This window comes from Heteronotia binoei, chromosome 2 (assembly GCF_032191835.1).
Source record: "Heteronotia binoei isolate CCM8104 ecotype False Entrance Well chromosome 2, APGP_CSIRO_Hbin_v1, whole genome shotgun sequence".
Taxonomy (NCBI): Eukaryota; Metazoa; Chordata; class Lepidosauria; order Squamata; family Gekkonidae; genus Heteronotia; species Heteronotia binoei.
In genome coordinates, this window is record NC_083224.1 from 183,517,373 (window position 1) to 183,532,057 (window position 14,685).

Genomic DNA, 14,685 nt, shown 5'->3' on the forward strand with positions numbered 1-14,685 from the left:
GGGCAGCTGCTGTGAGAGTCCTCTCCAGCCCCACCCACCTCACAGGGGGTCCGTTGTGGGGGAGGAAGGTAAAGGAGATTGTGAGCCGCTCTGAGACTCTTCGGAGTGGTGGGCAGGATATAAATCCAATATCTTCATCATCTTCTTCTTCTTCAGGTTTATCAGAAAGCGGGGGCGGGGAGGAAATGTCAGCTGGGCATTCCATTATACTCTATGGAAACCAGTCATAGGGTATAATGGAGAATCAATCTGTGGGCATTTGGGGCTCTGAGGGGCTGTTTTTTTGAGGCAGAGGCACCAGATTTTCAGCATAGCATCTGGTGCTTCTCCTCAACACCCCCCCCCCCCAAGTTTCAAAAAGATTGGACCAGGGGGCCCAATTCTGTGACCCCCAAAAGAAGGTGCCTCCATCCTCGATTATTTCCATTGGAGGGAAGGCATTTTAAAAGAGCACGGTCCTTTTAAAATGCGATGGCTTGAACTCTCTTTGTGCTTGTCACAACTTTACTCCTGGCTCCACCCCAGAGTCCCCAGATATTGCCTGAGCTGGACTTGGCAACTCTAGCTGGAACGCTAGCACCTTCAGGGGATTTCTTTTTTTAATCTGCGAGATTTGTAGATTCCCCGAGTACATGAAAGTTGCATGGGGCATAATCTTCTTGCGTGATGTTCCTAAGCAATTTGCATGTTGCCATGTTCTTTTGCACAAGAAGTGCCGAAGCAAAGGGATTTCATAAGTTGCTTGTCCTTTTGATGAATAACCTTCCTGGTTCGGGACGAAGGTTTCAGCCAAGGCTCTTTGTGGCTTACCAGGAGTTTTTTGTGGGCTGACTCAGAAAGATATCAAGCTACCTGCCTGGTTTTGACTCCTGCATGTGAGGCCCGAATTCACATCAAAAAACAAAACACCTCTCCCTGTTAGTCATTCATTTTGTGTAGTCCCCAGAAGGATAGCAAAGGCATATTTTATTAGCTGGGCTCATATAGGCCTTTATCCGGGCTTTTTTTGTAGCAGGAATTCCTTTGCATATTAGGCTGGACCTCCCTGATGTAGCCAATCCTCCTGCAGCTTACAGTAGGCCCTGTAATGAGAGTCCTGTAAGCTCTTGGAGGATTGGCTACATCTGGGGTACGTGGCCTAATATGCAAAGGAGTTCCTGGGCCTCTTTCTGAAGAAGGCTTCAAGAACAGGGAGATCTGAACTTCATGCAGCCAGGATGGGCATTCCAGCAGGAGCCAACAGGAGATAAATGTATCTCAGGATTCTTGCATGTAAGTTAACCAAAAGACTGTATTCTGCCTGCTTTCCCAATCTTGACTGCAAGTTCAAGAAATTCCAGAAATCCATGAAGAATTATCCTTCATGGAGAAGGGGGGGGGGTACCATCAGGAGGTCCACCAGCAGGGCCAGAACTCTAGAAGCCCTCCCAAGCACCAAGAATACAGAGCATCACTGCCCCAGACATAGTTTTCCATCTATACCTTGTGGCTAATAGCCACTGGTGGACTTCTGTTACATAGGTTTATCAAATCCTCTCTTGAAGATCATGCCAGTGAAAAGCTACCAGTGATGCTGTTCTTCTGCATCTCTGAGAAACTAGGGAGAAGAAGGTGGGGAGGGAGAGGCTGGTCATGCTGCTCTGTCCCCTCCCCAAGACCAATAAGCCACTTCCCAAGCCATGGCTGGGAACAAGGCTGCCGAGCCCCCACCAGTGGCAGAGGACCCCCCCCCCAGCTCTAATGCTATCAGGTGATGTCATGACATCACATCTAGGTTGTTTTTTTCTGGAAGTGATGCCATTTAGTCACTGATGGTGTCCTTTCATGTCCTATCCTTGGGTCTCCCACTATGGGGGAATGGCTGATATTTCCTGAGGTGAGAGAGCTATTTTTGTTGTGGAAAATGGGGTCTACAGAGGGAAGGTCACCCAGGTGCTGACTAGGAGTATTCTATAGGCCATATCTCTAGTGGTAGCCCTAGGGCAGTTCTTGGCCCAGGGACACCTTTTGCCCCTAAACCAGGGGCAGTCTGGCTCCAGAAGGCAGCCCAGGTTGAACATATGAAGCTGCCTTATACTGAATCAGACACTTGGTCCATCAAAGTCAGTATTGCCTTCTCAGACTGGCAGCGGCTCTCCAGGGTCTCAAGCTGAGGTTTTTCACACCTATTTGCCTGGACCCTTTTTTGGAGATGCCGGGGATTGAACCTGGGACCCTCTGCTTCCCAAGCAGATGCTCTACCACTGAGCCACCGTCCCTCCCCAAAAGGTTGGAAAGGGTTGGATAATATCACAAGTGGTCCCAAGCAATGCTCCCTGTAAGCTGTGGAGTCTTGTGAGCAAAAATTGTACTTTGTGGGCTACTGGCATTCAAGCTGTGAGCTACACAGGGGAGGGATGGTGGCTCAGTGGTAGAGCATCTGCTTGGTAAGCAGAAGGTCCTAGGTTCAATCCCTGGCATCTCCAAAAAGGGTCCAGGCAAGTAGACGTGAAAATCCGCACCTTGAGACCCTGGAGAGCCACTGCCAGTCTGAGAAGACAATACTGACTTTGATGGACCAAGGGTCTGATTCAGTATAAGCCAGCTTCATATGTTCATGTATGTTCATATGTACTGCATAAATTAGTTTGCTCTGGGGCCATCCTTTCTGAGTGAAGACAAAAATGTGTGAGCTGAAGGCTAAGAAAACCCCTCTGAGCTAGCTCACACTAACTCAGCTTAGAGGGAACACTGGTTCCAAGCTAATTAGAGCTCAAGAAAGTCAGTTGTGGCATGAGCAGCCTCTTCTCTGTATGACCTGCCCCATCCAGGTTAAAGGTAGAACTGCTGAGACCTTGTCCAAGAGTGTTCTAAATCCATAAGCAGCCAGCACTTGACTTTACTTTGAATCTTGACCATGCAATTGACTTCAAATTGACCCTTGTGTGGCTAAAGAGTTTGGGGTTCTACAGTTTAGAGAAAAGACAACTAAAGGGACAGGAAAGAGAGGCTTCCAAACTTATGCATTGGGTAGAGAAAATGAATTTTCTCCTTGTCAGAATGCTAGAATTCAGGGGTACTCGATGAAGCTGGTAGGTAGTATATTTTGGACGGACAAAAGATATGGAATTCACTGCCCCAGGATGTAATGATGGTAGCTTATTTACTTGATAAAAAGTGGATTAGAGAAACTCATGGAACACAGGTCCAGCAATGGCTAGTACCTATAGAACCTCCATGTTCAGAGGCAAGGCTTTTTTTGTAGCAGAAACTCCTTTGCATATTAGGCCACACCTCCCTGATGTAGCCAGTCCTCCAAGAGCTTACAGTAGGCCCTGTAAGAAGAGACCTGTAAGCTCTTGGAGGATTGGCTGTATCAGGGCTGTGTGGCCTAATATGCGAAGGAGCTCCTGCTACAAAAAAAGCCCTGTTCAGAGGTAGTCACTGAAGGGACAAAAGGAGGAGGAGGAATTTGGCTGCTGTGGCTTACTCATAAGCTTTCACTGGACATCTGGATGGATGCTTGGGAAACATGATGCAGAAGTAGAAAAGCCACTGGTCTAATCCAGCATGACTGCTTTTATATTCCAATTTTTCATATTGCCACATCTGTCTTCAAGAGCCAGTTTGGTGCAGTGGTTAAGTGCATGGACTCTTATCTGGGAGAACCTGGTTTGATTCCCCACTCCTCCACTTGCACCTGCTAGAATGGCCTTGGATTAGCCATAGCTCTTGTAAGAGTTGTCCTTGAAAGGGCAGCTTCTGGGAGAGGTCTCTCAGCCCTACCTACCTCACCGGGTGTCTGTTGTGGGGGAAGGAGATAAAGGAGATTGTCAGCCGCTCTGAGACTTTGATTCAGAGAGAAGGGCAGGGTATAAATCTGTGGTCTTCTTCCTCCTCCTCTTCCTCCTCCTCCTTCTTCTGGCAGTCCTACATGGAACACATTGCTTTCTAGAGGTTTGGAAAATGGATCTCATTGTGTTAAGTACCATTGCAGGCACAGCAGAACCCATAGCCAGGGAGCTTTGGGGGACCACAGCCAAGGAACTACATGGTGATATGCAATATGTTCCATGCAGGACTGCCCCTGATGACAGAAAAGACTTAGTACAGCCCTACTATAGCTCCAGGAGGATTGGCTACACCAGGGGTGCATGGCCTAATATGCAAAGGAGTTAGGGTTGCCAAGTCCAATTAAAGAAAAATCTGGGGACTTTGGGGGCGGAGCCAGGAGACTTTGGGGGTGAAGCCAGGAGACATTGGGGGTGGAGCCAGGAACAAGGATGTGACAAGCATAATTGAACTCCAAGGGAGTTCTGGCCATCACATTTAAAGGGACAGTACACCTTTTTAAATGCCTTTCTTCCATAGGAAATAATTAAGAATAGGGGCACCATCTTTTGGGGCTCATAGAATTGGACCCTCTGGTCCAATCATTTTGAAACTTGGGGGGTATTTTGGGGAGGGGCACTAGATGCTATACTAAAAATCTGGTGCCTCTACCTCAAAAAATAGCCCCCCCAGAGCCCCCAATACCCACGGATCAATTCCCTATTATTCCCTATGGGAATCATTCTCCATAGGGAATAATAGAGTGCCTAGTAGACATTTCCCTCCCTCCTCCCACGCTTTCTAAAGGGAGGGAGGGCCTCCATGCCAGGGAATCCCCCCTCCCTGCCCCCTCCCTCTCTCACACAGACAAATACTTACTTGGTCTTCTTCCAGCAGAACTTTGCTTACTGTGAAAACGAAAGCAAGGCTGCACAGGAAAAGAAAGGGAGGGGCCGTTCTCCATGGAAACTGTTACTGACCCTTTCCCATGAAGCCCTTCCTGTTTCCTGTGCAGCCTTAAAGGGGCACACATTTTAAAAACAGATCAGAAGCTCTACAACAACATGATGCCTACAGGTATGTTCTCTCCCCCCCCCCCGCCTCCAGATTTTTTGAGATCGGGGGAGAGGGCCGCAAATCTGGGGGTCCCCCGCCAGGGCGGTGGGGTTGGGAAGCCTAAAAGGAGTTCCTGCTACAAAAAAAGCCCTGGGCAGGTTCATCCTGGGGAGGAGACAGAGTTCAGCTGTAGACCCCTGCAGAGCATGCAGAAGCCCCCTGGTTCAGTCCCAGTGAAAAGATCTCCAGCCCTATGTGTCAGGATGGACCTTTCTCTGTCCAAGACTCGCTTGCCAGTCATGGAAGACAAATTTGGGCTATGTAGACCAATGTCCTGACTCCATGGAAAGCAAACTGATGGTGGAAGGGCTAAGAAAAGGTAGAGAATGCAGGCAGAGAACAGACAGTATTGGAGAAGAGATTAGAAATCTGAGGTGTGCAGGCACTTGAGAGATACAGCTGGAATCTGGCCATTGGCTAGGCAGGCCGGTGGCTTTTTCTGACCTAGTCAGGTCAGAATGAGTAAAATAAACTGTCAAAATACCATTTCTGAATAGGGTTGCCAAGTCTGTGTCAGAAAATAGCTGGGGTAGATCCAAGAGTATGCAGAGTTTGGGGAGGGGAGGAGCTTCAGCATGGGACAATGCCATAGAGTCCACCCTTCAAAGCAGCCATATTCTCCAGGGTTGCTAATCTCTGCCAGGTGGAGATCAGTTGTAAAAGTGGGAGGTCTCTCAGCTTCATCTGGAGGCTGGCAACCCTACTTCTGAATGACTGTTGCCTGGAAAACCCTACGAGGTCATCAGCTGCGACTTAATGGCAGTTTCCACACACACACATCCATGTGGACAGAGCAATGAGTAAATTTATTTATAACAGTCATAGACCAGCAGACAATTAATAAAAGTCTAGTTCATAACCAATAAAAGGCAATCTAAATATACAATAATAGTATATGTTACCCTCTAAAATATACATAAAATATGAATACAAAATTTAAAAATCAGACGATCTAACATTAGTGTTAAAACCAAGGGTAAATTAAAAACCCTATCTAGACCTCTTTGTTTCTTCCCTAATTCAATAAGCCATCAAGCCAAATTTGGCATCCCTCCTAATCAAATGTTGAAGAAGATCGTAGATTTATACCCCGTTCTTCTCTCTGAATCAGAGTCTCAAATAGCTTTTTTATCTTCTTCCCCCACAATCTCCTTTATCTTCTTCCCCCACAACAGACACCCTGTGAGTAATGTGCCCTCTAAGTTGGAGTGTCTTGTGAGCAAAAATTCTACTTTGTGAGCTACTGGCATTAAAGTTGTGAGCTACTGCATAAATTATTGTGTTCTGGGGCCATTTTTCCTGAGCTAAGACAAAAATGTGTGAGCTGGAGGCTAAAAATCTGTGAGCTAACTCACGCTAACTCAACTTAGAGGGAGCACTGCCTGTGAGGTAGGGGGTCTGAGAGAGCTCTCACTTGAAGCTGCCCTTTCAAGGACAGCCCCACGAGCTACGGCTGACCTAAGGCCATTCCAGCAGCTGCTAGTGGAGGAGTGGGGAATCAAACCTGGTTCTCCCAGATAAGATTCCACACATTTAATCACTACACCAAACTGGCTCTCTATACCAAACTGGCTCTCTTGATTATTGCCCGCAAACATAGATAGAGCAATATCCTCCTGCTACTAATTGCTAACACCCTTCTGTCAATCTTCCCCCTCCCCTTTTTTCTTTTTCTCCCTATAGGCAGGACAAGCTGAAGGTCCACATGAGGAAGCATACCGGTGAGAAGCCCTACCTGTGCCAGCAGTGTGGGGCGGCTTTTGCCCACAACTACGACCTGAAGAACCACATGCGTGTCCACACGGGTCTGCGCCCCTACCAGTGCGACAGCTGTTTCAAGACTTTTGTCCGATCCGACCACTTGCACCGGCACCTTAAAAAAGATGGCTGCAACGGCATCCCTTCTAGAAGGGGGCGCAAGCCCCGGGTGAGAGATGTGGGCGGCATGCCCACCCCGGCTGCCAACCCCGATGATGGAAGCTTTGCGGGTGGTGATGAGGCACAAGAATTGCAGGATGCCACCCCGCCGCAGGACGGCCCGGGACAGCACCTTGAAGATAGCTCAAATGCCGAAGCGGTGTCAGGAAGTTTGAATGTAGTGGGGGGTTCGTCTGAGGGTAACACGCAAGAACTCTCCTAAACCAAAAAAAAAGAAAAAAAAAACCAACCCGTGTCACAAAATCTAGTTATACCTTTCCTCCAATGCTCCTTGAAAGATATGGTTTCCTTGCCCTTTTGTGAGGGGAAAAAATAGCCTTATAGATTGATGATATATCTCTGTTTTGTGATCTTCCCGTAATAACCATTCATTCTAACCTCTTATAGCAACGGATTAATTTTAAGCTTTTCTTTCACCCCTTGAAAAGAGAGATTGGGTGGGGAGGTTAAGATGTCTATAAAGTATGAAATGAAGCTTCCAGAGTTTAGTTTGTTAAAGTAACACACACGCATATAGATATAATATATTGGAGATTTTATCTATTTTAGCTAATGGAATGTTCTTGAGGACAGAAAAGCAGGGAGGGCCATGTGACAGAAGTCCTTGGAAATATTTCTTTTTCCCTCTTGGCCAATGCAGTGTCCTTCCCCTTCCCTCGCCACCCTCTTTCCTGACTTCTCTCCTGTCCCCCCCCCAGCCCAAAGTGTTCATTTCCTTAGAATGTCATTGGAGTACAGAGTTAGAGTTTCCTTTAATCAGATGGATATTGGGAGGCCTTTGATCTCTTTGGGATTCTGAGTTTCCCCACGATAGCTGATTGCATGCAAATCACTCTTCTCATTGTTTAGACCTTACAATTGGGGGACTGGTGCCTCCCACTATTTCAAATCATTCAACACAGATCATTCAACACAGTAAGTCTCAGATCCCCACATTAGCCACATGGTTAAAACTGGAGAGCCCATTGAGTCTCTTTCAAAAGGTGCTCAGGGGCCTCTGTTGCTTTTTCACTGAGGGGTGTGGGGGGTGATGGTGACCATTTGGGTACAAGCCCGGTGCAGTGCCAACCTGTTTTTGGCAGAGCTCCAGCCTCCCAAACATCTCAAATCTTCAGCTTTTTTAAAAAAAATTAGTTTCTCACAGCTACCCGATACCCAAAGGACCATGGGAACTGTAGTTCTGCGAGAAAACTCTGGAGAAGCGCCTCCCACAAGCTTTGATTCCATGGTCTCTTGAGAGCAGCAGCTTAAAACTGGCTAACATTTGTAGGATTAAATGCATCCTATTTGGGTTTTGCTTACTTAGAAATGATTCCCTGAAATCAATGCAAATTACATACAAGTAAACTTGGTTAGGATTGTGCTGTTAGTGTTTTCCGGGCCTTATTCATAGATACACAGCTTAAACAGCTTGATCTGAAAAAAGCCTGCTAAAATTGGGGGTGGGGGTTGTCTTCCAACCTCCTGTCCAGCATGCTAGTTTTAGGATTTTAGCACTTTGATTTATTGTTTCACATCTTTGGGGCTCTGTAAATTCAAACAGTATTGTTTTATGACAGTATTGTTTTAGACAATTAATTACTGCTACTTTCAAATCTAACACTTCATCTAAGGATTGACATTTGTCCACCATGATGAGTAAATCCCTGCCCTACACCCCACTCTCCTGCTCTTTAGAAGTTCAGGAGCAAGAGGAAGAAAATGGCCGCCATAGTAACACTGTAGGAATTTTGCCATGTCTCTGTGGTCTCTACCATAGAGATCAGGGGAAAATCCTAGTGTGTCACTTCAGAGTGACATCACATCCTCCCAGAATTCCACCCTTCCCAGGCACAGCCCTCAAAATCTGCAATGCTGGCAACCCTAATTCAACCTTAAGCAACATAACCATAGCCCTGTTCTTTGGCTAGACCGTATTGTACAATGCTAACAGGAAGTGGTCCCGGAAAGGTGCGCTGTACAAACATTCTCTACACACTCACAAAGAAGTTCCAGCTTTGACCCAGGTTTAAAGAAGTAGCCAGGATTTTTCAGCTTCTCCAGTGTTTGAGGTGGGCTAGATAGACACTCCAGAAATATAAACAGGTGTTTCAATCCCATATTTTCCTCCTCGGATGGGCCAGCCTTCCCCTTGCATTGCTTCAAAACTCCTAAGTCTCATCTTGACTCAGAGTGTCAGCATATATTGCCTTTTTCAGTTCAGTTAAGTTTCTGGGCCGTGACTTGCAGCCAGTATTGCATGCTTCTGTCTGGTTGAGCATAGGGAAACAAAAGGTTTAATCATAATGCCAAGAATATATTTCTTTAGGGATGAATGGGGGAAGAGTCTGACCCTTATGATGAGCACTTTGGGCTGGGGAGACTTGTATTTCACCAAATGGGTCCCCATGTGATAATATGGCTTATTATCATTGGGGTGGGCAAGGTGTAGTGGCTTGCCCAAGAAAATTGCAACTGGAGATGCCAACCGGGAGATGACTTGGTGTTGCAATAGAGGGCTTTGACCTCTGAACAGTCTTTAGATCCACAACCTTTTTGGTGAAGGACAACCATTCCCTAAACTTTCCCTGTCTCCCTTCTCCCCCTCCTCCATCACTCTTTTTTGGTACCAAATATGTGGGGTTTGGCCCTCATATCCAAAATGGCAACCCTTAGCACAAATCAAGCTTGCCCTAGTGGACCCGTTAAAGCAAAAGGGTTCCAACTAAGCCCCAGGGATCTCTACGTCACACAAACCCCTCCCCAGTTTTGAGACTTTTACACAACTTGAGTTGCACTAAGGCATGTCGACTTGGACTATGGCGAGATATGTGGTCCAAAGCCGGCTTCGACAGTCTGATCCCCTCCACTGTCTAGAAGGAGCAGGATTTAGGTAATGCATCGGCTACATCAGGTTTATACATGGCACATCTCCCTCTTAAGCTAAAGAACCAAGGCACCTTTTAGCCATTTGAGAGTTTTATAAATGCACAGTTTAAAAAATGATAAAAATGACAGAGAGAGATTTTAGTCCTTTTTATTTTTAAAAAAGCACTTTTAAGATTTTTTTTTAATTTAATATTAAAAAGGTGAACCGTTTGGCCGAATGTAACTGAACAGGGAGTATCGTGTGTGTTTTCAGGAAAGTGTGAGGGGGGGTGTGAGGGGAGAAAGAGTCAGGATTGGGTGGGATGTTTTATTTAATATAGAAAAAGCAATAAAAAAACCACAAAAAAAGATTAGAAACAAAGAAGTCTTAGCACTTTGCAATGGAACGGGTACTTTGAAATCACTTTATCTTAATTTAAAAAATATATAAAAAAGAAAGCAGCAAAATATGTTTACACGTTGAAACCATCTTCTACGGAAAGAAATTTATTGTTGTTTATTGTTTTTATTAAAATAATTCCTAAAATTGAATTTATTTTTGTAAGAGAAAAAAATGTATATATATCTATATATTGAGAGCGAGAACGAGCGAGAGAGAGAGAGAGAGACTTAAAATGGAATCCACCATTTTTGGTTTAGCAGATTTGTTTGGATACAAAACTGGGAGGATTGCAGTTAATTAGATTCTGTGACACAGCAAAATTTTAAAAGAAACCCTCGGAAGTGATTTGCACTTCAAAAAACATAAATATATATAAAAATGGAAGCTTGAATTTTTAGGCAGGAATCATGGGTTATTTTGTGTATGGTTTATTTTTTCCTCCTTTTTTTAAAAAAAAAATGTCTTATAGCCAGTGCTGGCCTGGTATGTTTCCTAATTTGGATTCCCCCATAGTTCATCCAGAATCTCAGTCCCAGGACCTTCTTGAAGTAGAGTAAAATTCAAAAACTTGACTTGTAATTTCCCTCCCAAGACTGGTTTTCCACCATTTTGCGGCCCTGGGTATTTTGTTAAGACTGGCAAGCATTGACCGGAACTGCATTCCAAAATATTCTCAGCCTTTGACCGTTGCCCTTCTCATCGGTATGCTCCTAGGTGCTGGGAGAGTAACAGCTAAAAAGAATATTACAAATTCCTTCCTGAAGTCACTCAATGTTGAAAGCTTGTTTCAGTTGAGACAAACGATCTCAAAATATAGGCCAGGTTTAGAGAGCGTTAATTTAACAGTTTTCTCATTCTGGGCCCCCGAGGGCTAACAGGTGCCGAAGTATCAGCCTCAAAATCCAGCTTTGGTTTTGTGGCTTGTTTCTTCGGTGAACTCAAAGCTAGATGGTTAAGAGCACGTTCTTCCATGGAAATAGAGACATTTTCTGATGTCCAGGAAACAAAAACAGATCACACGAACAAAGAAGACTCCCAATCACGGAGAACAGCCTTCACTACACACACACATACGCATGCTTATAACTAGCTCTCTCACCCATTTATTGGACAAGAGAAACCAAACAGATGGTGTTTGAGAGCCAGAGATAAATATATTTTTCTGTATGTCAGGAAAGTCTTCAGAAAAAGAATATGGGGACATTTGATGATGGATATGTTTCATGTTTTGAACCTTTAGGCAAGAGCAGTCAGCAGTGATAGTTTTGGCAGATGCAGGATCTGGTAGAAAACCCATTTTTGATAACAGTGAGGGTCTGGAGCAGTTGATGACCATCACCATAATGGGGTCCACTAACCTTGCGATGCCTGACCCGCAGCAGATCTTACTGCCGTGTTTCTAGTAATCCAACTTCCCTTTTTTCAGCGGCTTTTTCAATTTGGTTGTGATTTGGTTGACAGAACTTCTAAATTCCTTTACCCTTGTTTGTTTCTTTCACCCTCTTGACCAATCTAGAACATACAAAGAATCTGAAGAAGGTCCTGGGTACTTAGATGGATGTACTCCTCTGGTCCTTCCCCCCAACCTCACCTTCCACAGAGATCCTTGGCTTAGCACTGACTAAACTATCTCATATGCAAAACTAGCGTGGACTTTGTAAATAGATAGCTACATGAAGTTCTGTATTGTAATCAGAAGTTGTGGTATCTCTTCCAGTTTGTTTTATGCCTCTGTCTCCATGGCTGTGTCACATTTTGTGTTCCCCCCTCCCCTTTCCATTCAAAGCCACCTAGAACCCAATAAGAAACAAAATTCCCCCCTCTCTCATCCAGTATGGGCAGTCCAAAAGATTCTCCCCCACCGCACCCGAGAAAGATGGTTATGATCCTTGCCCTGGGAAGCCCTCAGCCTATTTTATGAGCATGTCTGTTGAGCCTAATGTACGCTTTCTGAAGTGGCCCTCTTCTGTCATGGATTGGCGTGATGGACGATAAACAGTAGACGAGGTGTGGGGAGGAGCAATGTTCTTTTTCTGATTGGAAATCTCCATCCCTGAGAAGAACTCCATTCTTGGCTCCCCTCCCCCGTCAAATCAAGGAAGGGTCCCCTGTTCATTCCGAGTCTGTGTGAGACTTCCTGTTTGCAAACAAACTGCTCAAAAACAAAAAACCACCCTTGACTCTATTGGCCGTTGTAGTTTCAGAAAAACTGCAATCCAGTTCCAAACACCTATATTCCACTTTCTTTCATCTTCTGTCTCCCAGTTTCTCCTTGTTTTTCAGACTCACCAGAGGCTGGTTTATCAGCTGGTACCATTTGGGGACCATCTACAGTACAACTTTCAATTAGTTTAGCTGTCATGCCCTTGCCCCAGGGAACTCTGGGAATTGTTTGTAGTTCTGCCTGTGGGTGGGGGGGCAGAGTTTCTTAATTGAGATTTCTGCATCCCTCACCAAGGTACAACTCCTAGGATTATGTGAGGAAGCCGTGACAGTTAATTGGGTACTCAACTGGTTTTGTAATGTAGATCTGTCCTTTTTCACTCATATTATTTTCTTCTAAACAGAGATACCGCACCTTGTTCATGATGTTTTTTCTCCCCTCCTGTTAGTGGTCAAGGGGCTGGGGGTGGGAGTGGGTGGAATCCAAAGCAAAGACTCTTGGGGTGGGGCTAAAATTCAAATATCTGTGCTGGCAACACTTTAACACAAGCCTTGGTGTGTTTGCACTAAAAAAGAGAGAGAGAAAAATGTGTACCTTCTCCGTTTCTGCCTTAACCTTCTAACACCCCTTTGTGTGAACAGCAACAACGCAAAAGATAGCTCTGCATGCGGTCCCTCTTTAAATCACATCCTGTATATAAAACATTTTGATTTTTTTTTAAAAAAAAATCTTACTTTATTTTTTACAAAAAGCAGGTTGTGATAAGGTGTTGCCAAAGAAACTGCTGATTTTTTCCACATTTCAGGAATAATAAGAAAAGCTTTTGAATAACAACCACACACACACAAAATACAGATACAAATATGTTTCCTTTACCGCCTGTGTTTTTTTGCTTTGTTTTTAATTTCTTGGCCCCTTGCGAACCACCAGTGTAATTTCAATGTATGCTTCTGAGGGTATGTGTGTCTTCTATGTTGGTTTCTTCTATACTGTTTTTTTTTTAAGTGTGTTTCTGGTCTGCCATTATTGAGACTTTTGACTTCCACCAATCAGAATGGTGGGAGAACTGGGGGTGGGGGGTGTTTGAGAGAGATCTGGGGGTGGGGAGCAGGGATCACTGAGTTGGCATGAATTCCACAGAACAACAAAGAGTTCCACCAAAGAGAATTAGCCCAAACTATTTGTGCGGGGTTTGATCTGAGACGTGGAAGAGCTTTCTCAGCTTTGTACAGGAAGTGGCCCAATCATGGCGGAGGTACGGAACCATTTTTCCGGTTGCCTTCCCTCAGCCTATAGCCTAGAAAGAAACACGCCTTGGACACACAAACTCTCTTCTTGCCTTTGTTCCTGTGAAAATGTCATGACCTCTGACCCCACTGTATGCCCCTCCCCTCATGTTCTCTTGACAATTTTTTGTGCTAGTACCAAGGTGGTACTGCTTTTATTTATTTCTTCCCTCTCCCCCCGCAAAAGAAGAGCGCAATGTAAATGATGGAGGGGTGGCTGTGTTGTAAACAACTGTGGGAAGGGTAATTCAACACCAAGATGGAGAGATGTGATGAAGTTCTAGCATGTTCTCCTGCAAACTCTCGAGGGTACCCTTCTCTCACCATGGAACTCTCTGAGCTAGGATGCAAGGCTCAGAGTGGTCTCTTTTCCAAGAAGGCTTGAGTGGTTTCTCCTTTCCCAGTGCCCCAATGGGGAAGCACTGCTTAGTCATCTGAGAAGCACAAACCATCAAGGGATGGATTTCTCCATCTCCTATGCATCCCAGAAGAAGGAGCTGACATGAGCGTTGGAATGACCCCCATGTTGTTACACTGTTATCCCAATTTGTGAGGTTCTCCTCTTCCATCCGTGGATTTTTAGTTGGGCCAACTCCATTCCTGTTCTCCTTTTTTTCAGAAATGCTGGATCCTCTTACAAGAGCCTTCTACTTCTAAACAAATCTGGTCCTTACGAGGTCCTCCTCTCCCCAAGACCCTGCAGTGGTGGAAAGTTTGGAGAATGGCCCAAATAAGCCAGGCTTATCCCCTGCCCAACAAGATGTGGAGAGGAGCCAGTTCTTAAAGATGGCGGCCAACTTTTTCTCCATCCTTTGTCTTTGATCTTGGGGTTCAGAAGAAAGGCCTCGATTTCACTAAGCTACATCAATATCATGTAATCACCTTATACCCCACCCCCCTCTAAAAAAGCCTTAAGCATAATAGAAGGAGGATACAGCATCTTGAAAAACCAATAGACTATCCTCTTTTGCACTAATGCTGACCCATTTGATCCAATGGGAATCTTGTTCTGTTGCACTTTTTTTATGGGGGTGGGAAGCTTTCTCGGGTGTGCCGGAGGGCATTTGCACAGGGACTTTGGGTTTCCAGTTGATGTTTGGAAAAGGGATTTTCGCTGCAAG

General features: G+C 45.1%; 1 protein-coding gene across 1 annotated transcript in view; it reads left to right on the forward strand.

Annotated features, from left to right (window-relative positions):
* The window catches only part of ZBTB7A (zinc finger and BTB domain containing 7A), a 77,969-nt gene extending 64,816 nt beyond the window's left edge, over positions 1-13,153 (forward strand). The window contains exon 3 of the mRNA XM_060232616.1: positions 6,610-13,153. Coding sequence (XP_060088599.1) covers positions 6,610-7,066 — 457 coding nt within the window. The 3' untranslated portion in view covers positions 7,067-13,153. The remainder of the gene's footprint in view (positions 1-6,609) is intronic.
* Positions 13,154-14,685: the final 1,532 nt, after the last annotated feature.